The sequence below is a fragment of the Tachysurus fulvidraco genome, chromosome 1 (genome assembly GCF_022655615.1).
Source record: "Tachysurus fulvidraco isolate hzauxx_2018 chromosome 1, HZAU_PFXX_2.0, whole genome shotgun sequence".
Lineage (NCBI taxonomy): Eukaryota > Metazoa > Chordata > Actinopteri > Siluriformes > Bagridae > Tachysurus > Tachysurus fulvidraco.
The window spans coordinates 2,149,555-2,175,765 of record NC_062518.1 but is presented as its reverse complement, the minus strand read 5'-3'; the positions used below and the strand labels follow the sequence as shown (position 1 = coordinate 2,175,765).

Genomic DNA, 26,211 nt, shown 5'->3' with positions numbered 1-26,211 from the left:
CACCCTGGGGTCTCTGGGTCACTCTGGGGTTTCTCTGGGCCACCCTTGGGTCTCTCTGGGTCACTCTGGGGTCTTTTTGGGTCACTCTGGGGTCTCTGGGTCACTCTGGGGTTTCTCTGGGCCACCCTGGGGTCTTTTTGGGTCACCCTGGGGTCTCTCTGGGTCACCCCGGGGATCTGTCTGGGATCACCCTGGGGATCTCTTTTGGGTCACCCTGGGGTCTCTCTGGGTCACTCTGGGGTCTCTCTGGGCCACCCTGGGGTTTCTCTGTGGTCTCTCTGGGTCTCCCTGGGTCACCCTTTAGATGTACAGGAGGCTCTCGGGTCACCCTTTAGATGTACAGGAGGCTCTCGGGTCTCCCTTTAGATGTACAGGAGGCTCTCGGGTCTCCCTTTAGATGTACAGGAGGCTCTCGGGTCTCCCTTTAGATGTACAGGAGGCTCTCGGGTCTCCCTTTAGATATACAGGAGGCTCTCGGGTCTCCCTTTAGATGTACCAGCATGTCCGCTCTACAGATACCAGATGGTATGTTTTAGGGGAACAAATCCCATATTTACAGAACATGGTGGAGTGAACATCGACACAGGCTTTATTTAGACACAATATGCTTGTTTGACAGTTTTTCTATTTCTGCTTTGTCTTTCATTACAGTCTTCATGGTTTCCCAATGAATATATTCTTTACTATTCAAAACTGTAAAGTAGTTTTAAAAATACACGTTATACTTTTAACTTAATAAAGGTGATAAATATGCCAGAATTATAATTGTGTATTTATTTCAAAGTGAACTTTTATGACATTTAAAATCCTTCTAGAAGATGAGAGATTGTGTATTTGGCCTTTAAAATACAGATTTGGGTTTTTTTAAGCAGATCTTGTTAAATATCTTTCCTTTTATTGATCATATGTTGGTGAAATTGTGCTCAATAACGTGTGTTAATGTACGAAGTGTTTCATATCTGTTTATGTCATAAATGTAGTAATTAGTACACTATGTAGTGCACATGGTGATTTGGACCACATCCTATGAACTGATACCGAACTACAGCCGGTGTTGAGGATGTTCTGACAGGATGGTAGTTCTAGCACCTTTTCCGTAAATTCTGATAGACATTAGTCGTGTTTTTAAAGACCCAGATAACCGACAATCATTCACTACAAGAACAAACCACACCGTTCAGTCGAGCTCGCTTTCTTTCAGCTCGTGTTTCTGCTGCCTGGTTTCGTCCGTCTGTAAGCTGCCTGCAACATTAACAAACATTCGGATTTATTTTTAGCCCTCAACTAGAGCAGGTGTTTTTCTGAAGGCCTTGACAACCTCTTAATCCTCTCGGACGCCCACTTTTCCAGTGTTTACTGGACCGGACTGACGGCAGTGACGTAACACAGCTGTCTCGTGCTCTCTGGATCTCCTCCCGCCGTGACACGAGTCACCCGAAGGAAGGCTAGAATTTCTTATGAATTCTTATTATAAACTCTTAAACGAGGTACTGACGGAGGATTTGTAGCACTGATGGGGTCAAGGATGTAGATTGTTAGGTTAATGATCCACTCATTCATTTCTCTGACAGGTCTGAAACGATATGTATAATATGTGACCGGAAAATCTTTTTAAATATCATATATATATATGAAACATATATATATATAAAACAGAAAATAAACCCCAAAGACAAATGTTTTCATTTCCTTTTGTGTGGTGAAGACGCTCAGGGCCGAAACTGCAATCTAAACATATTTATTTGGTTTGTTTAGTTGTACAAAACATTTCCGTTTCCTTTTCTCTCAGTTTGGATCCTTTTTTTTTTTTCCTCATTTAAAGATAAACGTTTTTGCACTCCAAGTCCGTGGGGGATGCAAACTTTTGCACTTTGCACTGTAACAATACAGTGGTGGCTCAACTGGTTAAGGCTCTGGTTTGTTGATCGGAGGGTCGGGGTTCAAGGCCCAGCGCTGCCAAGCTGCCACTGCTGGGCCCTTGAGCGAGGCCCTCAACCGTCCCTGCTCCAAGGGTGCTGTATCGTAGCTGCCCCTGCACTCTGACCCCAACCTCCTCTGTTGGGGTATGTGAAGAAAAGATTTCCACTGTGCTGTAATGTATATGTGGTGATAATAAAGGCTTCCGTGCTTCCGTTCTATTCTGTTAACTCACTACTTTTGTTTCTTGTCTTGGTTTTTCAGTTTCGTCTTAACCACCTGCCTGAACGTAGCGGTATAACGGTGTAACGGCTTCCAAAAGGTGTACCGACGACGTAGCCGCGGGGAAAAAGAAATAATTGAATCGAATGATTTATGCTTGATCTTCACAGCCACTTGAGATCAGTCCAGTAGTGTTGCTATAGAAAGTGCTGAAGATGCCACAGAGAGTCAATACAGAATCAAATGATTTTTTTTTTTTTTTAATAAATAATTGATTCTTCTTTCATTTCCACGAGAAACCTGAAAGCGCTTTTATCCTTTTGCATGTGTTTTTTTTCTGCCTTAATGCATGCGCTTGTAGGATTTTTGGGATGTTTTAACAGCACAGAGGAATAAAACGCCTGTCTTTTTTTTCCACCTCAGGTGTAGCTTGTAATCTGGGTGTGGTGTAATAGCAATAGTGATCTCTCGGTAAACAGTGTTTATTAAACTGGAACATTTAATTCTGAACACTTTTGTCTCTGACTAACAGGGAGGGAAGAAACCCTTCACCGAGGTCATCAAAGCCAACATCGGAGATGCCCACGCTATGGGACAGCAGCCAATCACGTTCCTCAGACAGGTGAGGTTAGGTGAAGGTGTGTAGAACATGTAAGCTCAGATGTTCTCTCTGATAAATTTCAGTCTGTGAGAAAGTATCGATGATGTGGCACTGGGAGAAGAGAAGCTCGGTTCTTTGGCTCTTGTTCGTTGCAGACACGTGATCTCTGAATGAACTGTTTAATTCATCACATCGCTGCAGTCATAATCCCGTATAATACAACAGCTGGGCAGCAGCTGGAACACGTTGAACCTTTAAACCTGATTTAAACACCACTTTTTCTTTTAAGGTTCTTCTGGTTTTAGTTCCCTGTTGGACTCTCAATCAATCCTCCTGTGGTGTTTTTCCAACTTCTTTCCAATCTCGAGTAAAAATCCATCTTTCTTTCTTTACTTATGACTTAAACCGTGTGCTGTAATTGTTTTTCCATTAACCTTCTGCACAAAATAGCTAACAGCTAACGCGTCCTTAATTGTTCTTCGTTTGGGGTTCCGTCTGAATCGTCACTGGGTGTTTGGAAAAATCGCAGCTTTGATTTTCCATCCAAAATGTTGTTCAGATTCATACAGGAACGTCTTTCTGTTGCTTCATCTTAACACATGCTACTCTGTACTGTACGATATTAAACTGTTTATATATATTTTATTATCAATATGGGAAATTTTTAAAGCACTGCAGTAAATGACATTTTTCATCTGATGTGTTTTCAGGTGGTGGCTCTGTGCATGTTCCCCGAGCTGATGGACAGCCCAAGTTTCCCCGAAGATGCAAAGTGGAGAGCAAAGCGCATCCTGCAGGGCTGTGGGGGACAAAGCATCGGTGTGTGAGTGTGTGAGAGTGTGTGTGTGTGTGTGTGTGTGTGTGTGAGAGAGAGAGAGAGAGAGAGAGAGAGAGAGAGAGAGAGAGAGAGACTATGTAAATAAAATTTGTACTGGGGAAGAAAAGAGAAGTGAGAAACAGACAAAATTATTGGGGGAAATAAAACCAATGGTACAAGAAGGTCACAGAATAGAATAGACAGATAGATGGTTCTATGGGGGTGGGGGGGTGGAGTGTGTCCTTATTTTGTGTAATAATTTTTTATTAATTTCTTGCCACAGAGAGATTTTAATACTTTATCTTTGTCCAACTGTGAAATGTTAAAATAAATCAGGAACAAGCAAAAAAAAAAACAGATTAATATTTATTACCCAGATTAATATTTATTACCCAGATTAATATTTATTACCCAGAATGCTCTGTTCTTTAAAATATGTGGTGTTTATTTCCATCCGCACATCATCAGTAGGATGACAGATTGATCGTGTAAACGGTGCTGAGTGGGAGGTGAATAAAAACATGCTAGATTTGCAGCAGTAAGTGATTTGTGTGTGTGTGTGTGTGTGTGTGTGTGTGTGTGTGTGTGTGTGTGTGTGTGTGTGTGTGTGATGTCTCAGGTGCATACAGCTCCAGTGAGGGGGTGCAGTGTATCCGAGAGGACATCGCAGCCTACTTGGAGCAGAGAGATCAGGGAGTTCCAGCTCACTGCGACAACATCTTCCTCAGCACCGGAGCCAGCGACGGCATCATGGTACGATTCTCACGCTGTATATAAGCTCAGGGAACATGCTGTAAACATGTGGAGAGAACACACAAGCTCCCACCATGACATATCTATCACATGTCACAACATGATACAGATAGCATGAACCGATCTGCCCAGAGATCGGCCTCAAGCCTGTCGCTTTTTCCATAGAAATGTCACTGAATAGCTTTATTCAGATTGTTGGGTCTAGAACAGGAATTTAATTGTTAACTGCAGGTTCTCAGGAGCGTAAGTGTTCCGATTCGTTCTCCTCTGCAGCTAATAAAGTACCGAAACACCGACGTACCGATTTGCGTTCGTTCCGCAGAGCATTCTGAAGCTGCTGGTGTCTGGTGAAGGTCATAACCGTACCGGGGTGATGATCCCCATCCCTCAGTACCCTCTTTACTCCGCCGCCATCGCCGAGCTGGGAGCCGTGCAGATCAATTACTACCTCGACGAAGACAACTGCTGGGCGCTGGATGTTAACGAGCTCCACAGATCGTACAAGGCTGCCAAACAACACTGCCGGCCGCGAGTCCTCTGCATCATCAACCCCGGAAACCCCACCGGTGGGACAACACATTCTAATAACGACTATATATATATGTAAATATGGGGGCACGGTGTCTTAGTGGTTAGCACGTTCGCCTCATACCTCCAGGGTCGGGGTTCGATTCCCACCTCCGCCTTGTGTGTGTGGAGTTTGCATGTTCTCCCCGTGCCTCGGGGGTTTCCTCCGGGTACTCCGGTTTCCTCCCCCGGTCCAAAGACATACATGGTAGGTTGATTGGCATCTCTGGAAAATTGTCCGTAGTGTGTGTGTGTGTGTTAGTGAATGAGAGTGTGTGTGTGTGCCCTGTGATGGGTTGGCACTCCGTCCAGGGTGTATCCTGCCTCGATGCCCGATGACGCCTGAGATAGGGCACAGGCTCCCCGTGACCCAAGAAGTTCGGATAAGCAGTAGAAAATGATGATTATATATATATACATATATATATACGTATATATATATATATATATTTTTTTTGAACGATGCGTTTAATTTTTATCTGTTTGGAGTTACATTTTTAATGTAAATCCTAAAATCTGTTCTCACCCAAGTTATAGCAATGTAAAGTTAAATGCATTTTTTATTTAATCTTATAAACAAACAAACAAATAAATAAATTTTAGGGAGTGTAGTCACATAGATCTGTACAAGTCAAATACGACATTAAATAAATACAATAATACATTATTACAGTGTTGACGTCAAGTTCAAGACAAAATGTAGAGATGTAGCAAGTCGCTGCTAATTTTTTTTGTACTGATTGTACTCGTCTGTCTGTCTCTCCATCCTCAACTCTCCCGCGTGAACAGGCCAGGTCCAGAGCAAGAAGTGTATCGAGGACGTCCTGCACTTCGCTTACGAGGAAAACCTCTTCGTTATGGCTGACGAGGTAATGATTTTCTGTTTGTTTCCTCTGATTTGAGGCTTTCCTGCTTCTTCGTGCTTGACGTTAAGCAGAACGATCGTGCTGCGTTCACACGTACAGGGATGTGGTTAAGGTGTTGGACAACCGATCAGAACATTGTAAGTTCGAATCCCAAAGCTGCAACTGCTGGGCCACTGAGCAAGTCCCCAAACCCTCAATTGCTCAGCTGTATAAAATGAGATTTTAAAAAAAAAAAAGAAAGAAAGAAAAAAAAGTCAGTCGTTCTGTTTAATTCTGTCTGCCTGATAATTCTGTTCTACAGCGAATCCTAACACTGTACGAAGAACCGTCGTTCGCCAGTTTCATATAATATATGGAGCATCATATTTGCATGCTTATATTTGCATGATATGCAATTTATCACATTTGCATAAATGTTTATGCGCATATGTGTTTTGTGAAAGGTTTATGCAAATATGAAGCGACTAAAAGTAGACGCGAACACGGTGCACCTACACGTGATCTGTCGCTTCTCCTTCATCTCGTACGATACGACACAGATATACTTACGCTGCCGAACCTTATACAGAAATGTCTCGTTCTAAGCTGCAAGCAATGCTGATAAACTATGGTTACTATGGCAACCGGTAGAAAGATCATTGGAATGACTGGGGACTCGCCGTACGTGTGAACGGAGCCTCGGAGAGAGCAGTTAAAGTGAAGCGCTGAAAGTAATTAGGCGAGTGATGTCTGGGGGAGAGATGGAGGCTGGATCATTTGTTTATACGTTGTTTATACACCCTGTAGGTTTATCAGGACAACGTGTACGCTCCTGACTGCAAGTTCCATTCGTTTAAGAAGGTGCTGTATGAAATGGGACCGGAGTACTTCAACAACTTGGAGCTGGCGTCCTTCCACTCCACCTCCAAAGGTTATACAGGAGAGTAAGTACATCCGTCTGACTCGGCACGGCTCTGAAATTCTACACCGTACATGTTTGACATAGCAAACAGTAAATACACCGACCAGGACATCACTCGCTGCTGGATCTCAACTTGTACAGTATACGCTAATAAAGCGCAGCGGTTACATAACGTAACGTAACGGCTTGGCTAGCAGAGTGCTGAGCATTAAAAACAACACCAGCAGAGATATTTGACTCTGTTTTTATCCACAAAAGAGGCCAAGTGAGGCGATTGCTGTAAAAATGCTGACGAACTGAAAAGACCTGGCTTTGGTTCACATTCTGTTCTCTTCCTGTTATTAAACCTCAAGCAGAACAGCAGCTCTGACATCAGCACAAAGCACAGGTTTATATTAATGCGCCTGTCGTACTGTGCTAATGACTCCACAGCCACAGATTTAAGCGTGTAATCGTCAACCTGGTCGAGTTTTCTTAAAGATGAACGTGTTTGTTTAACATTCACGGGAGGAGCCTCCAGTGTCTGTGCGTTATAACTGGTAATGTTATTAATATGTTTAACATGCAAGAGAGAGAGAGTGAGAGAGAGAGAGAGAGAGAGAGAGAGAGAGAGAGAGAGAGATAGATATTATATATGCCTCCTGTGTCAGTGTTTTATAACTGGTAATGTTATTAATATGCTTAACATGCGAGAGAGAGAGAGAGAGAGAGAGAGAGAGAAAATATTATATATGCCTCCAGTGTCAGTGCTTTATAACTGGTTATATTGTTAATATGCATAACATGCGAGAGTGTGTGTGTGTGAGAGAGAGAGAGAGAGAGAGAGAGAGAGAGAGAGAGAGAGAGAGATATGCCTACAGTGTCAGTGTTTTATAACTGGTAATGTTATTAATATGTTTAACATGCGAGAGAGAGAGAGAGAGAGAGAGAGAGAGAGAGAGAAAAAATATTATATATGCCTCCAGTGTCAGTGCTTTATAACTGGTTATATTGTTAATATGCATAACATGCGAGAGTGTGTGAGAGAGAGACAGAGAGAGAGACAGAGAGAGAGAGAGAGAGAGAGATTGAGATATGCCTCCAGTGTCAGTGCTTTATAACTGGTTATATTGTTAATATGCATAACATGCGAGAGTGTGTGAGAGAGAGACAGAGAGAGAGACAGAGAGAGAGACAGAGAGAGAGACAGAGAGAGAGACAGAGAGAGAGACAGAGAGAGAGAGAGATTATATATGCATACTATAAATTTGACCAGAAAAGTGGTTTTGCTGCAGCAATCGTTAGGGAAAGGATTTAAAACTTCTTGATCTAGAAAAATGAATTACTTCAGTTGAAAAAGAAAACAAAAACTATATTCATAAAATTAGGTTTTGCAATTCTGAAGATTTTAAAAATGAAATCAGTGGCTTCTAGCAGGAAACATGGTCAAACGACTGCTTGAGGTAAATCGCATGATACTGATGCTGTAATTAACAAGGTGGAGAAAATACAGAAGTACATCTGGTCCGGAATTTCTGGGAATTATCTTTTCATTCATTCATTCATTCATTCATTCATTCATTCATCCAATTCCTGTCTTCATAAAGTGCTTACATCCTGCCAGGCTGCTCTAGATGTTCTCTAACTCCTAGCTATGGTCCTCAGGTGTGGATTCAGAGGAGGCTTTATGGAGATCATTAACATGGACCCGGAGGTCAAGGCCCAGCTGGTGAAGCTGCTCTCGGTCAGACTGTGTCCCCCCGTGACCGGACAGGCCGCCATGGACGTGATCGTGAATCCTCCTCGACCGGACGAGCCGTCCTACACGCAGTTCCACAAGGTTTGCATTTAGCTTGTGTAGTTTATGTCCCTTCTTACTTCAGGATAACTTCAGGATCTTCATTAAACGCGTGCGTTTCAGGAAAAAGCGGCCGTGCTCGGAGCTTTGGCAGATAAAGCAAAATTAACAGAGCAGCTTCTCAACGCAGTGCCTGGGATCAAGTGTAATCCCGTGCAGGGAGCCATGTATGCGTTCCCTCAGATTTTCATCCCTCCGAAGGCAGTGGAAGAAGCTAAGGTACGTCCGCACCGCTTTATGTCATTACCAGAACATCGGTAGGATTTCTGTAGCATGGAAGGTGCATCGTAGAGTTTTTGTTGTGCAAACTAGCATCGAGTAAAATACAGGTGTGTGGTGATATTTAAAATCCACTCGCCTTGACCAGCTGAGATGCAAAGCCTGGTTGGTTCACCTGCACTATGGTTTACTGTGCGCAGGCTTTGGGAATGCAGCCGGACATGCTGTACTGTCTGCGGCTGCTCGAGGAAACGGGGATCTGCGTGGTGCCTGGCAGCGGCTTCGGACAGAGAGAAGGCACATACCATTTCAGGTATTTGTTCTTCCTGAACACAGAGATCCTCGGTCATGGTGCAAATCTTTTAAACATCTCAGGGGCTTTTTACCCCTAGTCACTTCCTGCGTGTTCTGTGATCAGATATCTACCCGACGGTAAAAAGACCAGGTCTAAATTCCCTCCGAAACGTTTTGGAGACGGATATAAATCCGATGGTACAAACCCCTTCAGGAGGTGGTCTGGGACGCGTTTCAGATGAAACTGGACAGGTGTAAATGAATGTGGTTGTTCGAGTCACAATGTGGTTGTTCGAGGCGCTATACTCCTCCCAGACAGAAGTACGTCACTCGCAGGTGATCTTTCACCCAGGCGTCTCGTCGGGGCTTAAAACATGCTGCTGCCGCCAGCGAAAACGCAGCAAACAGTAAACGCTGTGTTTTGTAGCATAAACGTCGTAACGAGTTTGTTCGTCTTCTTTTTGATCGCGTTCTGAAAACCGCGTACACCAAAGTGTGTTCTGTTTCAATCACCCCGGAAATTAGGTCAAATATATTAGCATTTTGGGCGGGAGTAGAAAGATCGGATCGATATCCGATTCGCCGAGACGCGTTTATGTGGCCTGATGTAAATGGGACAGTTTTAACAGATCAGATAGATATCGGATCAGAGACGACACACGAAGTGACCCGGTGTAAAAAGGTAGTTTTCTGTTTTATTAGAAAGTCACCTGTTTTAAGAAGCACATAAATCAAATAGGTAGCGCAGCACGTATTGTGCCCGTAATAAAATTAGAAGACTCCTTTATTTATTTTTACAGTACTTTGAGATAAAGTACGCTACACAGACCTGGAGATCATACGTGTTTCGTACGATCAGACTTTTCCTGGTGGCCTTTTTTTTTTGTCCTAACCCAATAATTCCTAATCTTCAGTTCTGGCATCGTTTGATGCTCCAGGCGGCTTCACGTATCGACTGTAGCTGGTCTTAGACTCTTTAACTTCATGTTGTGATGAATCTGGATGCCAGGATTCCACTGCAAACTACGTACACAATGTCGTATTACTGATATATACGGTTCACCGGACGACGTCTCCGCCTGTACCGATCACCCGAAAGCTCCTACGTACATATTTATCACGATATTTCTCACAAATTATTTTCCCCTGAAGATCTGAACGACGTTTTATATTATGCAAATCCCACAAATGACACTCAAAGGGTGCCATTAGTTTTGCATGCGCTGAAATCCTCAGGAACAAATAGTGCCCTGTTCTTCTTGTTCAGGCTGTAGGAAGGGAACCGAGTTCATCAGATAATCCTTTCGAGATTCTTCTCACTTCGGCTTCTGCGTTTTGTTTGCGTTTCAGAATGACCATCCTGCCGTCTCACGAAAAGCTGAAGGTCCTCCTGGAGAAGGTGCGAGATTTCCACATGGGGTTTCTGAAGGAGTACTCGGACCATCAGGACTCTCAGTGCAGCGTCCCGGCGTGAGCCGCCGACCGCGGGACGTGTCTGAATCCTTACTTAACGCGCTAACTACAATTAGCAATACTGTTAAGTGACTTTTTATGTATATAAAATCCCCATCTGCTTTAAAAAAAAACCCTCCAAAAATTTACCAACAATTCAAAAGTACTGTTTATTCATGAACTATGTGCCTTTGTGCTGCTGTACAACAATTAGGAATGAGACGGAATATAGTTTAGTCATAAAGGAACTAACACTAAAGCATGAAATGATTTTTAAAACAATTTTTTATGAAAATGGTTGTGTATGAGACAAAGACGAGCGATTTAAAACACAACTCATCTTTATTAAAGCGTCACGAAAGACATTACAAAGTGTAGTGTAGGTCTGTCAGGACGATCGAACGCATTTATTTGGACCTCTTTCGTGGTATACATACAGCGCATCTCGAGTTATGTCCCTTATAAAAATAAATATTGCGTAAGCCTTAAAATGTATGGAATTTAAAACTTAAGTATGCTAGCAGCCTGAGCTAACGTTCGGCTAATCAACGTGCGCTTAAAGTCACCGGCTGCAAGTAAGCTCCCTAACACGGGGTTTTTCCTGGGTCAAAACTGGTCTTCGGTCCTGGCTGACCGACATGGGCATCCACACACGGCGTAATTTTAGTGTAATTTTAAAAATAATAGCAGCTTTTTTTACCATATAAAATGTAATAAAATTAGCAGCTAGCTAGCAGCTTGCTTTGTGCTTTGATCTAGTTTCATCTCGCTCCAGTCTAAATGATTTTACATGTCATTTACTACACATCGTCATAGGTCTATACATACTGTGGGCTATTAAGGCTAAATTTTACTAATCACTCTTGCTCAATGGGGTAAACACACATACTTTCTCATATCAGATGTGTATGTTCTTCTAAGAAGTAATGATTTGTTAAACAGCGATTCAGACCCCGACAGCAGACCGATCGCTTTAACCGTTCTTTGTAATGAATCGGCTCAAAGGAGTCGTCAGGTCGCGAATCGGGCTTTCGCGGACGTGTTGTGTGGGAATCCTGGCTGTTAGGACATCGCTCGTTCTCTCCGTCATTCCGTCAGTAGTCTGCTTCACGCACTAAATCCAATTACGGATCAAATAAGGCTTTGGCGGGACAAGAAATCGTTTTGGCGGCCACTAAAAAAAATTTCAATGTAGGAAAAACCTTGTAACATTTGGCTTGAGGATGTTCTTAACACTAACATCGAAGGTAATTATGATGTTGCGCATTCCAGCTAACTATCACTTAATTCCAACCCTTTAGTATTTTTTTTGCGCTAGCTAGATTACTAGCGAACGACGCTATTGTAACCAGAAGCTGGCAAAGTAGAATATATTCAGAATCGAATTGTAAATAATCTCCGCTTTATTTGTACGAACGAGGGATGCGAAGAGACGAGCTCTAGAATGATCTACGCTCCATTGAAAACACTCCATGCAGGGAAACTTGCTGTATGCATTATTAAAGAAAACGCACACAGGGACAGAATCGGTGCCATGTCATAAACGCACATTTCATTATTATTATTGTTTTTATTTTAGTTTTTTTTTCGGGCATAACATCGTGAACATGTTTAGAAGTAAAATAGTGAAGGAGGGCGTCTCGGTCGGGCGTCTCGGTCGGGCGTCTCGGTCGGGCGTCTCGGTCGGGCGTCTCGGTCGGGCGTCTCGGTCGGGCGTCTCTGTCGGGCGTCTCTGGCGTCTGCACCTTATTTTTGTTGTCGTTTTTTTTTTAAAAATACAAATTTTCATTCCTTACAGCTGATGATTAGATTTTTGTACATGGGATTTAGAGATTTGCCAAACCTTTTATCAGTGTTTACAGAATGATCATTAATATGGTGGGTGTTTTTGTTTGTTTGTTTTTCAGCTGTTATGGTGTTGTTTTTTTTTATTCGTTTTTTTTAAATAACCTTCTTGCTAAAGCGTTTTTCTTCATTCTGCAAATGTTCGTCAATCATGTATTGAAGTACGATGAGATTTTGACCTCGTGTACGCAGTAAGCACCTCGAAAGCACGGCTGCCATGAAGGACAAGACGTTTTCCTTTCCTCGTGAGGGAAAAACGAAGCCCAGAGACGAAGCAGGTTTATGCAGCAGGTTTATACAATACCATGTAATTGAAGTGTCCATGATCTGGATTTATATTTTACTGTTAATCTGCATAAGCCTAGGCTGTAAGATTGGACTGCCTTATCATCACTTCAGTGACTTTGCCTTTTCTTTGTGGATGTACAGTATGTGGATGAATTTCGAATGAAAATTTCATTTGTTTGAATTTTGCATGAAGGTAAATCCACTTTTTTGTTTTTCTGTCAGTCTTTGCACTCATTTTGCATTTCTTCATTGTTTCGTTCGACTAATTTTTATGTAAGCAGTAAAGGAACTAAATGCCAAATTAAAGCTGTCATTACAATAAAGACTGTTACATTACAGCGTTGTGTTTTTTCCCCTCTTTATTAAATACTTGTAAGGTTTCTTTTAAAACTTTAAAATACAGAATGATTTAATAATCGCAGACAGCAGCCAAAACATCGGGCCCGTATTCATAAAAATTCTAAGTATAAGGAGTTTGTCCTTGTGAGAGAAATTTGGAAATCTGTAATCTGATTGGTCACATAAATAATCCCTACACGATCTAATCTGTATCGTCTTATTAACTCACTCTCATTATTAAATATCGTATACGACACATTTCTTCTCCCTCTTCACCTTTCAGCCATTTTCTCCTCTGATAAAGAAACTCTTCATCCTCTTAAATTCCTCCTCACTTCTAACACTTTCTGACCTTATGAGCTCTTTTAAGATGCGTTATGAAGCACTTTTATCTTTACTCAGATCTTCTGTTTGATTTTAAGGGAAAACGCCCACATGTATAAGAATTGTGTCACCAGGAGAAACTCTTTACACTAAGATTTGTCAATTTTTGCTAAATTAGGACAGTTGATTAACAGGTCTGTAAAGTAGAAAGTTTGTAAAAGTCTCCTGTAATCGTTCAGATTCACATTTACGGCATTTAGTTACTTACATTTTATTTCAATATATACAACTGAGCAATTGAGGGTTAAGGGCCTTGCTCAGGGGCCCAGCAGTGGCAACTTGATGGACCTGGGACTCGAACTCATGACCCTCCGATCAGTAATCCAACGCCTTGACCACTAGGCAACCACATCCCACACAACCCACACAATTTATACATCTATTACATCATTTTAGTTGAAATAAAAAAGGTGATCTTTTACTGAAAATTTATTTTACCAAAATACTTTCTCTGTATCATTCATTCACTACCACTTTTATCCGAACTTCTCGGGTCACGGGGAGCTTGTGCATCTCAGACGTCATCGCGAATCGAGGCAGGATACACCCTGGACGGAGTGCCAACCCATCGCAGGGCACACACACACTCTCATTCACTCACGCACACACACACTATGAACAATTTTCCAGAGATGCCAATCAACCTACTGTACCATGCATGTCTTTGGAAACCGGAGTACCTGGAGGAAACCCGGGGACGGGGAGAACTTGCAAACTCCACACACACAAGGCAGAGGCGACCCCGACCCTGGAGGTGTGAGGCGAACGTGCTAACCACTAAGCCACTGTGCTCCCTTCTCTGTAACTTTTAACATTTATAAGACTTAACATTACACCCAAACCCTCCATGTCAGTGTGTTCTGTTTGTGAAACAATTAAAGTTTCTGTGCAGAATCTTGCACCAGATTTTTTCTCTGTGGAACCATTTAGATTTCCTTTAAATATTCTTGTGTGTGTGTGTGTGTAAAATAAATGTTAGTCAACACACGGAGCATTTACACAAATCCTTGTCTTTGACATTTTAGTGTTTTCCTGAATGTAACACACCCACTTAATCTCAGGAAGAGCAGTTAGCTGATTAGTCTGATAAGTCTGATTAGTCTGACTATGTTGGGAGCAGAAAAACATGTACGTACGTGCAGGACACTGGGTTCACCAGGAATCTCTAAATCACCTGAGAACGTTCATTCTGTGTGATTGATGCAGCACCTGGTGTTAATCCCAGCCACTCATGATGGTTTAAAACCAGGTTCAGGAAGTATGTTTGTTTTTCTTTTCTTTTTGAGAACATGTCTGCTAAAAGAACTCGTAAAAGAAGCCAAAGCTGCGAAGGCCTCCAGAAAGACCAAGCAGCTGATAAACTCAGGAGAAGGAAAGAACTATTTATTCAGCAGTTTGAGAAGGAAGGTTGTCGACCCTCGTTATACTATAAATGTTGTGGTTGCTCTTAAAAAATCGGTCTCTGTTCTAATTCTGAATGTTTGTTTTCTAACAGCACAAGAGCGGATAAATGAAATGGAGGCCAAACTGGACAAATTATTGGCGACACTGGATCGAGCAGTGAAAATCGAGATGATGAAACTTCCCCAGTCTCTTCATACCACATTGATGGAAGACATTCTGAGTGGTAGGTTTACTGTATGTTGTACTAAATGACTATATGTAGATTAAAATATACACATTTAAATCTAATATACGTGGCTGTTTTCCAGCTCAGGAAACTTCAGTTGGGGAAGTTACAATGGCAATCGGGGTGAGTGTGTGGTGGGAAATGTCGCCATCTCGTGGTCAGTTGGTATAACTGCAGTTTTGTTCTTTTGGTCATTTTCCATTCTGGGAAATGTCGCCATCTCGTGGTCAGTTGGTATAACTGCAGTTTTGTTCTTTTGATCATTTTCTATTCTTTTAAAAATCTTTTATTTTTGTCTATTTTGTCGCAGTCTGTGTCTCCGGAGATTAGTAAACCGCTCAGCAGAAAACCCAGCAAAAAAGGTGATCTGTTGTGTATAAAACCCTCTTCTCAAAGCCTTAGCAATCAAGCATTGACAAATACTTTAATATTCAGATTTGTGAGAATTTTATTAATGTGTAAAGGAATGTTTTATTTCTATTTAGTCCATCACACGGTTTGTGTTCTGCTGTGGTCCTGGAGAAAGAACTTTTTGCTCCACTTTACTCATTTCTAAATGCAGAAATTTGATTTCTATGGTCAGTAAATTGAATTAAAACAATGTGCACACCATCATTCTGTCCTTAAGGTAAGGCAAGTGCCACAACAGCAGCACAAGGATCCGCTGGTCCTGGAAAGGCTGATGATCAGGTACAAAACCTCCAAATGTGTCTGCTGAATGCTATTGAAAATTGTCAATTTTATTTATTATATCTTAAATACAGAGAAGGCCAAAGAAAAAAATGCAGCCCAGTAACAGCACTGGGAATCTGAGGTAAAGTCTGTCTGTATCTTTACCTGTATCACACTTGAGCTAATGCATAGTGATTTATAAAATAAAAGTATAGTGTTTAGGGATGGAAGTGGGACTGATGTGGGTGACGGTGACCCCTTTTTGTTGCGGTTACATCCCTTTATACTGTGTAAAATTCCCTGAAACTAAAGGTAACCACTAAACATCTGCTCTGGTGCCATTACTTTTATACATTTCATTAATTTAACTTTTTTTTTTTTTTTTTTCCACATGTACCCAGCACAATGTTAAGCGGTTATTTTGAACCCCTTTAAAGTTTTCCTTTTGCAGATGCGTCTCAACGGTCGGTTCCAAAAGAACTCAAGGCCGTGTGATGAAGCTGAGCGACCAAGCGCTTCTGCTAGGTGGTAATATGAGGTAAGGCTTTAGTATTAAACTCAGGATGGTGGTCTTAATGAAAGTATGACTTCTGTGCTTGTTTTCTACAGATTACAGAGTAGGTCACTTAGTGATGATCTCTCAGGACTCGCTACAGCCACCATCACCACCTCTCTTGGAGAGGTGAGAGTAAACACATTGGGTTTGGAATAGAAAAAAAATGGATGAAGTCACTCACTAAAGTGTGTGGTGCTTTGTTTTCCTGCCAGACTTTATTTCTGTCAGAAGAAACCAAAGATGAAGTCAAAGTTGAACTTCTGGATGAGTTGGCTTTGTGCCAGATGCAAAAGATTAAGGTGAGGGACGTATAAATGTCGGTGCAGTTATTTATTTATTATTTTTTTTTTAAACGATTTATTTATTTAAATATAACGTCTTTTTGCTTTCAGGAACTGATGGAATACCTGTGCAACAAAGTCAAGCTAAATAATACTCAGTGATGTCTTGCGTACTGAAGAATGTCTGGTTTTAATGTTCAAATATTCTCTAACTTAATAAATAAGTGTAAATCGTTTCTCCTGGAGTACTTTTGGTACAGTGCTGATTCAGTTAATGGTTCTTAAAGTGCTTAGTAGTGATTAAAAATGTGTAGAATATAAATGTAGTAATCCTTTTAATAGCATTGGCAAAATTCCACAACATTTCGGGGGACAAATTTCCTTCGGAAAGTACAGCTATGCTCCGTCTCTTATCGTTAAATGTAAATATGAAAAAATGCAGCGTTTTTCTTTGAGATGGAGAACAAAACATGGCATGCTGTTTAAAAGAAACCCAAAGGTTTCACCACTCATCTGATTGTCTTTACTTTTATTACAATGTGTTTGACGTTGGTCACAAACATATTGGATTAAAAGAACAGAAGACACTTTTGGCACGTGTTGTAGCACAGATGTTATTTTTGTATGAGGGTTTGGGTCAGAGCACACAGTCAGCCATGAGACAGGACCCCTGGAGCCAAGAGGGTTAAGGGCCTGACGGTGGCAGCTTTGCAGTGCTGTGGCTTGAACCCTGATCAACAACCCAGAGCCTTAACTACTCGAGCCTCACGGTTTCATCTTAGCTGTTTATGGAATTGTCTTACAAAAATCCATGGATTTTTCTTTCATGTGGTTTAATGAAAACCTCTTATTTAGAGAAATGGAAGATTGGTGGTTAGACTCCAGGGCCTGTATTCATACAGGTGGTAAGTGACCTCAGAGCTCCTAACGTGGGTTAAAAATTTCTAACTAGGAATCTTACTGCTTCAGGTCCTTTAGAGCAACTCTGGGGGGGTTGACCCAAAGAAACCCCCAAGCCTTCACTTTAACCTACTATAAGGTTATATTGTGTAAAGATCACATTTGTGACCAATCATACAGACGGTAACATGTTACAAATGTAAACATCAGACAGATCTGTTTCAAAGATGTTTATGTATCTATAAATGGCAATTAGTAAATATTGTATACAGTACATTTCTCCTTTTTTTGGTACCAATTTCTCCTCTGCCAGTTGTATAAAGGAGAGATTGACATTGGCCAAATGCCATAAATGAAAATCTACTTCTCCTGTTAAGAGCTGCAGTTGTTTCCTCCGAGTGTTTACTTTTTTTAAAGCCTGATATTTACTTGCATGAGAACATTTATTCATTTCTACCACTTTTATCCGAACTTCTCAGGTCATGGGCAGCCTGTGCCTCTCAGGCGGCATCGAGGCAGGATACACCCTGGACGGAGTGCCAACCCATCACAGGGCACACACACTCATTCACTCTCGCACATACACCATGGACAATTTTCTAGAGATGTCAATCAACCTACCCTGCACATGACCGGGGGAGGAATACCTGGAGGAAACCCCCACAGCACAGGGAGAACATGCTCTAGTAAATTTAATCATCTCTTTCTCTCACAGACAGTGAAACATTTAATAATAAAAAAGACAGATGACTGAGATACTGTTTTTATTTAACAACTTCATAAACTTTTCACAGAAGTTAAATGCCTACAGCTGCTTTCCACCCACTTCATCATTATACGATTTGTATTTTTAATTTGGATGTTTCAGTGCTTTCCCAGCATGCACCTGGGCTGAAGACAGATACAGGCAAGTGAAGGATTTATTTAAACTACATCATAACTGCAGCTTGTAAAGCTTAAATGACGAACACTTATTTTATACACAACGCTGTAGAATCTTGTTCCAATTCTTAAAATACAACAGAAGGGAAAAAAACAAAACAAAAAAAAAAAAAGTAAAAATCTACAAAATAAAGTGGTAAAAATCAAGCACAAGTCGATACAAACCAACCTAAAAATGTGATGTTTCTTATAATGTCCCAAAGGTGTTTTTGTTTTAAAGGACTTTTCTCTTTTACGGTGTCTCTCTCTCTCTCTCTCTCTCTCTCACACACACACACTTTTCAAATAAAGAGGCTCCGAGGCCAAAACTGCACGTTGGGAATTAGTTTTAAATTAATACTAAATACTATTCTGACTGCAGCAAGAACAAAAATAATGCACACTACACGGAGTAAAAGAGAAATGACCTTTTTTTTTACTCCTCCGTCTGAGGTCGCCTGCTTATGGAACTATTAGGGGTGGACGTCAGAGGAAGGTGGGAGGAGCTACAGGAACAGGTATGTGTGTTCGCTAGTGAAAGCGGCGAACCCCAAAATCAGACGGAGGGGAAAAAAAACAGCCACACCTTTGTTGATCTGATGTTGTGCAACTAGAACATTTTTTTCCTTCTCTGGATCCAGACAGGTTGGGATGGTCATGCTTACTAACTACTGATGGGCGCACTGCACCCCCGGGCCATGATGACCGCCCTCTTCGTCGGAGCTGTCGTTGTAGGCTTCGCGCCGATGGCTGCCGGACGAACTCTGGCTCATGTCGAATTCTTGCAGGTCCACTTCCTCCGTCTCGCCGGAGATTACGGGAGCCTCGGACCGTGAGGGCAGCAGATCCTCCAATTCCTGCGGATGAAAAGATGATTAGGTTTTAACGGTCGTAACAAAACCTTTAACCGCACCGTACGGTTAATATCTAACAATTTGCCGGCGCTGAACAAAGTGAGAATTTCACTGGTATCGGTGGAAACATTGGTGTCGTGAGTCTGTAACTTAGTGAAGTAGCTTTAACGTATTTATTGATAAAGACTTCAAAGAACTTCAGTACGTCACTTTGGATGACCTGCCAAACGCCGTAAATATACCAGAAAGCTAACGATAACTAGGCAGTAATCATTTGTAGACTTTCTTTAAAGACGACATTCTTCATTCTTTTTCTTTATCTAAAGACTTATTGTTTATCGATGCCTGTGGTGTTGCGGAGAGAGACGCTGGCGTCTCAACGTTTGTCTCAGCATGTTCACTTTCCCTAAAACAATCAGGACCTGTCCAAGTCTTTCCCACTAAAATATGCTGTTTCGTGCAAACGTCTCTCACAACAAAGGAAATATTCGTATATATAAAATATCGGAATATATACGTATAACATAAAACCCAGTCATCTGGACTCACTGCTAAACTTTAGAGCTTTACTAAAACCCACACAGACACACTATTTGCACTTTGGACACAAATAAAAGACCTGCAAGTAAACGATCATTACACTCACCACGAGCTTCTCTGGACTGATCCAGTTGTTTTCTGGGAACAGAACTTCAAACTTGATGAACAGGTCTCCTTTCTCGAAGGGGTTGCGGTAATGTGGCATCCCTTCACCTCTCACAACTCTGAGGGAACCTGCACCACACACAGCCGTTTATATAGCGCCCTCTGGTGGACGGGACAAACACCTTCCAGCACACACACACACACACACGGTTGTGTTTCACTCACCAGGCTCGATGACTTTCCCAACTGGGTATTTCACCACGATCTGTCTGCCGTCCAGATGCTTCAGGACGAACTGAAAACCACAAAGTGCTTCGACCAGACCGATCTTGTGGGTCATGTGCAGGTCGTGTCCGTCTCTTTTAAACGTCTGGAAAAAGATGTGGAAACAATAATTAAGATCGTTACAGATCACAGACTCTAGGTACATTTGTGCATGATCTGATCGACACGTTTACATCCACATAAGAAAGCAGCAGGTCTGTGAATCAGACAAAAATGGAGGTAGTCAATTTTTAAATCTGGGTTTCGAAGTCAACATTTCGAAGGTTTGACATTTCAGTCATTTTTTTTCTGACCTCAATCCTGTTCCTACTAGAAAGCTCCACCTCAGCGTCTAAATGACTGACGACCCAATCTCAATAAAGCTTTCGGGTATTTCACACATTTCCAGTTAAAAAAAAACAAAAAACCCATTGCATCTATAAATAAATAAATAATATTTATTCCCATTTCACTCCTACAGTCTTTCTAAGGGGAAAAACAAAAAGAGGAAAGTATTTAAATGAAACTTAAAAGTGCCCTTAATTTCCCACCGCTGACACCAATCGCCTCCAGTCATCGCTGTAGCATTCTCGCTCTACTGGAATGACATTTACATATAAACCGGTAACTTAACGGTTAAAAAAGTTTCCAGTTTGCATAAAAAAAAAATATAAAAAAATTCAAAACCCCACAGAACCTGTGGTTGCTGATCGGCACAGCGATCGTGAAGCCTTGATATTTAACAGTGCAGGTTTCTCTAAAATAGCACATGTCCCATTAAGCCCTCTGTCGTCGGTTTCCGTGAAAGCTTGCGTCAGCCGGGCTATTCTGAAGAGGGCTTCAGAAGCTTCTAGGCCTGGAGGTGACAGGAATACAGAGTCAGACAAAAGGGCGTCCGAATGAAAACCACGATACGTGTAGGATAAAAATAAACCGGTGCCACCGGACCTGTCTCCCTGTACACCGTTACACTCAGCACAATAGTCCCCCATTCGCTGGGCTTCTATCCATCCTGCAAAGCCGTGCTGATGCACTATAAGGCCCAAAGTATGCGCATCTGACCATCACACACACACACACACACACACACTTCACCAAGCTGCTTCCACAAAGTTTGAAGCTCAAACATCTATAGAAATTACACATTACAATATCCATTCAGAGGCCCGAACACTGCATGTCAGAGCACCAAAGCGTGAAGACATTCCTACGGAGGTGAAGGATGGAGTGGAAGAAAGTACTCGTGTTCCGCATAGATCCCTGACTCTGACTCCTTTGGGATGAACTGGGTCCTTCTAGAGATAGAGGAATACTGCGGTGATGCGGATGAGCCTCATACCTTGTGCTCCTTCTCCTGCAGGACAAGAATGATGTCTCCGGGCTCCACGCTCGGCGCCTGATCCGCTTCTCCTCCGAAGGTTATCTTTTGCTCGTGTTTCATGCCTTTGTCCACGTGCACCTCCAGGATCTTTACCTCCTTCACCACTTTCTTCCCCTCGCACTTTTTACAGCGGTCTTTCTCACTGATCACTTCACCTACAAACACACACACTTATGTTTTATACACATTCACTGCTGATTAAACAGGAAACCGATTCTGGCTCACTGACCATATAAAAGTTCACTGGTCTGGGTTTCACGTACCTTCACCACTGCAATCAGTGCAGACAGACTGCATCTGTTGGACCATGCCAGGAGCCAGTTGTCGGATCATAACACGCATACCGCGCCCCCTGCAGGTCGTACACTTCTGCACTGCGCCAGTCTTCCCTCCCTGGCTGCAAACACACACACAAAAATTAATTCTCTTCACTGGACTCATAGTAACAGCTCGTATGGTTCTGGTTTCTGTAAGTGTTATAAGTTATGTAAAAACATAACTCCTCTTTTTAATGTTTCAGCGAAATAAATCACTTCAGAACTTGTTGGAAAATAAATAGACTCAGCAATAAATTTACTTCAATTATTTTTTGCAGAAAAAAAAAAATTGGTGCCCCCCCTTCCCACCCCCCAGGACTTGTACGACACAAGAACCAGAAACCAAGCAGGAAAAACATCACCACTGACCCTTCGCACCCTGGACACACCCTCTTTCGGCTCCTCCCTTCTCTCAGGAGCTACAGAACTTTCTTTAGTAAAACTCCCAGACACAGGAACAGTTTCTTTCCCCAGACAATCACCCTGATTAACAACTCACCATAATTATATTCACTGCTTCATATCTATAAGTGCTGCATTATCAGGACTGTCAGTCATCACATCATCTGTATATTACACACTACTGCTTCTGTATAGTGTACAAAAAGCACAATATCACATCTGTATCATATAGTATAGTGCTATTTATGTGTGTATTGTATTGTATAGTGTTATTTATGTGTGTATTGTATAGTATAGTGTTATTTGTCTGTACGTTTGTGAGTCACAAACAGCTGGAACCAACTCCCTTGTGTGTGTCAACATCAACACACTTGGCCAATAAACCTGATTCTGATTCCGATTCTGATTCACTGTGCTACTGATGAATATCCATAAAAAACACTTCACTACTTCAGTATTGAGTTAAACAACCAACAGCTTAACGCCCTTTACTAACACGACGAACTTAACACTTACCCATTACAAGTGCTACACAGGACGTTCTTGCTCAGTTGTAATTTGGTCGTTTTCCCATTATACAGATCTTCGAGCGATACCCTAGAGGTAAAGAGAAAAAAAACGACAGTATATCACACACCCTTAAGAGCACAGTTCCATAACATCGCAGGTTATGACATGTTCCGTTAACTACTACGACAAAGGCTCACTTGAGAGGGTGCACCATGTCCTCCCCTCTCCGCCGCCCACCGTTCCGGCTACGCCCGTGACCGCCCATGAAGCCGAAGAGACCGCCGCCGAAAATGTGAGAGAAGATGTCGTCCATGCCGGGTCCTCCGCCGCCCCCTTCTCGCAGACCTTGCTCTCCATAGCGGTCGTACAGCTCCTTCTTCTCTGGGTTAGTTAGGACTTCGTACGCAAAGCTGATCTCTTTGAACTGAAAGCAGGACGAGATAAAACCGTTCACTCGTCGAGGTCAAATACGATTCGGCTTGAGAAGATTACAATCGTGGCGTGATGAACATTTTACTAATACTGTCATTTAAATATCAGACTCAACTATAATTCTCAATTGTTTAAATGAAGATCATTTTAATGTGAATTCTCTCTCAAATACTGATGACATTAAACTGTTGTAAAAATCTTTATTCTGTTGTTAGGGACTTTGTCATTACGGAGCTAGCTACACAATACAAGATCTCGGAAATCCCCATGTCTGTGAGGACCAACGCTGATTAAACTTACGCTACGTTTTACATCTAACGAACAGCACATAATATGTTATAAATCTTTACCTTGTCTCCAGCATTTGGGTTCTTGTCAGGGTGATATTCCTTTGCCAATTTGCGGTAGGCCTGAAATAAATGTGGTACGAATGTTTAGACACAATTATGCCACCAACACAGGATTACTTTAATACCTTGACCTGAGAAACCGGTCCATCAAAAAAGCAGATTATTTTGTAATTAAACAGTCAGAATGGTTATTTAATTACAAAACTAAAAGTTGCTATTAAACTGGAGGTGTTTCAACCAACCATTACATTTTTATTGGTTTTTACTCTGCCCACAAATGTGTGTTAAACTTTACACAATTCTTTACATCTGACAGATTAAACGTGACCTCGTTGTGATATAGAACAATTATTATTAATGCTGTCAACTTAACACCCAATACAACAATCTTTCAATAAAAAAAAACAGGAATGATGCCATTATATTCAATTACAAAAAAGTCCAATGATGATAACGGGTAATATGAAAAGAGCTGATATTTAGGGCTGAGTAATGAGTTTTAAATCAGCACAGATGTGTGCAGTCTTATTAAGGAAAAGCCTTCATGGCTGAAGGCTTTAATTCCAGCAAAGCAGGACACAGTTTCTACTTAAATCCACCAGTTCATCTTATTCTCTGGTCGACTATGAGGCCGAATAGGAAGAATACAATCTAGCTTAAAAAAGGCCAAACGTCAAAACCTTTCTGTACAAAACGTTTCATTCTTTACTTCTAATGTTTGACTTTGTTGCTAGATTTGGACCAAGACTTATGTAGTGAATGATTTCAAACCTTCTGCTGAACAACCTTCAACTAATCACCAACCACAGATGACCTGTTTTAACAACTTCCTCTTGCCAAAAGTGACAGCAATAAAGAACCCCTGCCAAAGTTTCCCAGCTCTTCATCATCATCATACTAAAACCGCCAGACACAGGAAGTTTCTTTCCCCAGACAATCACCCTGATTAACAACTTACCATCATTATATTCACTGCTTCATATCTATAAGTGCTGCATTATCAGGACTGTCAGTCATCACATCATCTGTATATATTACACACACACTACTGATTGTACAAAAAGCACAATATTACCCAATAGTGTTATTTACACTTCTCACACTATGTACATAACTCATCATATTCTATATTCATATTTACTACTCATACTGACTATTATATCACGTCTGTATTGTATAGTATAGTGTTATTTATGTGTGTATTGTATGGTATAGTGTTATTTATGCCTGTATTGTATAGTATAGTGTTATTTATGTGTGTATTGTATAGTATAGTGTTATTTATATCTTGTGTGTCAACCAACACACTTGGCCAATAAACCGGATTCTGATTCTAATTCTGATCATCATCATCATCATCATCATCATCACATGTGTTTAAACACCTCGTGGTGACATGAACAAAAACCTACATTACAGAAATCACTTGTTATAATCTCTTACTTCTAAAAAACAAAAAAACCCGCATCTTTAATCATCATAACACGGTATGCAAATGACCCAAGGCCCAATAATGGAAATAAAAATTATTTCGTGACGACATAATGGAATTTCCCCGAAAAACCATCAATTCAGTAAAGTATGTGAATAAGACGTGAAGCGTTCGAGTTTATAGATGAATAACGTTACAGAAAGTGTGAAGGTGAAACTGCGTAACCTTTTATTTTATAATTAAACACTTTCGTTATTCTGAAGTAAAGATAATTAGCCTGTTAGCAAAGCAGCACGTTTGTGTTAAAGACGGTTAGTTGGTTAGAGTTCACCAGTTTCACCTGATATTCAGCTGGTTAGACACTTTATTCCTGTAACTATGACTAAAAATCCAGTGTGACGTTTATTAAACTCTAGGTTTTTAAATAAAGACGTTAAATAAAAACGATAAAATCAGGCCTGCTAACATGCTAAATCACACAGCTAACGTGATGCTAACGACAGCACGGTGTTTAATATAAAGCTGTTAGCTTTACAGAATACGGCTGTAAATAAAGTTTTAATAAAGATCGTCGAGTATATCTGCGTGTTTGTTTAATTCTCATTAAACTAAACGCTTTGTTAGAACAAGAACAGGCCGTTTAACGACGCTATGCTAATCAGGCTAATGCTAACAACATGAAACGTCCCCATAACTAAACCTGCACGAATAAATTCGTTAAAGACATAAACACACGGAATGGAGTAGAGAGTAAATACAAAAATCCCAGCAGAATTAAACGCGTGTGTGTAGAATAAACACAGATGCCGGTTAAATCTGCTAGGCCTCGTTGTGCAGACATACGGCGTTACCGAAGGTCGCGTCCCAAATCGATATCTATACCACTACATAGTGCGCACTAGCGCATAAAGACGGAGCCGAATGTAGTGTACTACATTATGAAGTGCGCGTGAATTTGGGATACAGCCGCACGCCTGTTAGCAGCGTTGCTAACCGGCTAATCCGTCCTTCCTTATCGTGAAACCGCACACGGAGTCGGATTGAAAGCTGAAATAAAACGGCGCGGTGACGTTTACCGATTATATACCGTCTTATAAAACGTTTACTTACCTTTTTAAGCTCGTTTTCGGACGCTGAAGGAGACACACCGAGGATGTCGTAGAGTTTTGTGTCAGCGACGTTCGCCATGGTGAAGCTCAGCACAGGGAGGTGAAGAGAGGAAAGCTGCGCATGCGCAACACGACTACTGTATTTTCCGCTCGGTGAAGGAGATGTACGCGCATGCGCAATGTGACGCGTTTAATGCTTTATTCAAGTTCTCCGGTATTTCTTGTTAAAACACATTTAATTGCGTTTCTTATG

At 41.4% G+C, this 26,211-nt stretch overlaps 3 protein-coding genes across 4 annotated transcripts in view; 2 read left to right on the top strand and 1 right to left on the bottom strand.

Annotated features, from left to right (window-relative positions):
- The window catches only part of gpt2 (glutamic pyruvate transaminase (alanine aminotransferase) 2), a 13,599-nt gene extending 684 nt beyond the window's left edge, over positions 1-12,915 (top strand). The window contains exons 2-12 of one of the 2 annotated variants that reach the window (XM_047816840.1): positions 2,672-2,761; positions 3,030-3,107; positions 3,451-3,559; positions 4,177-4,310; positions 4,633-4,876; positions 5,667-5,746; positions 6,530-6,666; positions 8,289-8,463; positions 8,545-8,700; positions 8,901-9,013; positions 10,345-12,915. In XM_047816840.1, coding sequence (XP_047672796.1) covers positions 2,672-2,761; positions 3,030-3,107; positions 3,451-3,559; positions 4,177-4,310; positions 4,633-4,876; positions 5,667-5,746; positions 6,530-6,666; positions 8,289-8,463; positions 8,545-8,700; positions 8,901-9,013; positions 10,345-10,468 — 1,440 coding nt within the window. In that variant the 3' untranslated portion in view covers positions 10,469-12,915. The remainder of the gene's footprint in view (positions 1-2,671; positions 2,762-3,029; positions 3,108-3,450; positions 3,560-4,176; positions 4,311-4,632; positions 4,877-5,666; positions 5,747-6,529; positions 6,667-8,288; positions 8,464-8,544; positions 8,701-8,900; positions 9,014-10,344) is intronic. The other variant, XM_027174229.2, reaches the window with a different exon arrangement.
- Positions 12,916-14,548: 1,633 nt separating this feature from the next.
- cdca9 (cell division cycle associated 9) lies at positions 14,549-16,677 on the top strand. Its single transcript, XM_027174221.2, has 10 exons — positions 14,549-14,709; positions 14,798-14,929; positions 15,015-15,055; positions 15,243-15,294; positions 15,561-15,622; positions 15,697-15,746; positions 16,056-16,142; positions 16,214-16,286; positions 16,373-16,459; positions 16,553-16,677. The coding sequence occupies exons 1-10, from the start codon at positions 14,592-14,594 to the stop codon at positions 16,601-16,603; spliced, it is 753 nt and encodes a 250-aa protein (XP_027030022.1). The 5' UTR covers positions 14,549-14,591; the 3' UTR covers positions 16,604-16,677.
- Positions 16,678-18,088: 1,411 nt separating this feature from the next.
- On the bottom strand, positions 18,089-26,116 carry dnaja2a (DnaJ heat shock protein family (Hsp40) member A2a). Its single transcript, XM_027174265.2, has 9 exons — positions 25,960-26,116; positions 23,418-23,477; positions 22,833-23,059; positions 22,642-22,722; positions 21,670-21,803; positions 21,365-21,561; positions 19,987-20,131; positions 19,763-19,890; positions 18,089-19,119 (listed from the first exon to the last, which is right to left on the bottom strand). Exons 1-9 carry the CDS (start codon positions 26,035-26,037, stop codon positions 18,931-18,933), a joined length of 1,239 nt encoding a protein of 412 aa, XP_027030066.1. The 5' UTR covers positions 26,038-26,116; the 3' UTR covers positions 18,089-18,930.
- Between the last annotated feature and the right edge of the window lie 95 nt (positions 26,117-26,211).

Coding starts and splice junctions, on each gene's coding strand:
- cdca9 (XM_027174221.2), top strand. CDS start 14,592: ATGTCTGCTAAAAGAACTCGTAAAAGAAGCCAAAGCTGCGAAGGCCTC. Junction 15,747..16,055: donor AACAGCACTGGGAATCTGAG/GTAAAGTCTGTC, acceptor TTCCTTTTGCAG/ATGCGTCTCAACGGTCGGTT. Junction 16,287..16,372: donor TCACCACCTCTCTTGGAGAG/GTGAGAGTAAAC, acceptor TTTTCCTGCCAG/ACTTTATTTCTGTCAGAAGA.
- dnaja2a (XM_027174265.2), bottom strand. CDS start 26,037: ATGGCGAACGTCGCTGACACAAAACTCTACGACATCCTCGGTGTGTCT. Junction 23,478..25,959: donor CCGAAAACGAGCTTAAAAAG/GTAAGTAAACGT, acceptor CATTTATTTCAG/GCCTACCGCAAATTGGCAAA. Junction 21,804..22,641: donor CTGTGTAGCACTTGTAATGG/GTAAGTGTTAAG, acceptor GTGTGTTTGCAG/CCAGGGAGGGAAGACTGGCG.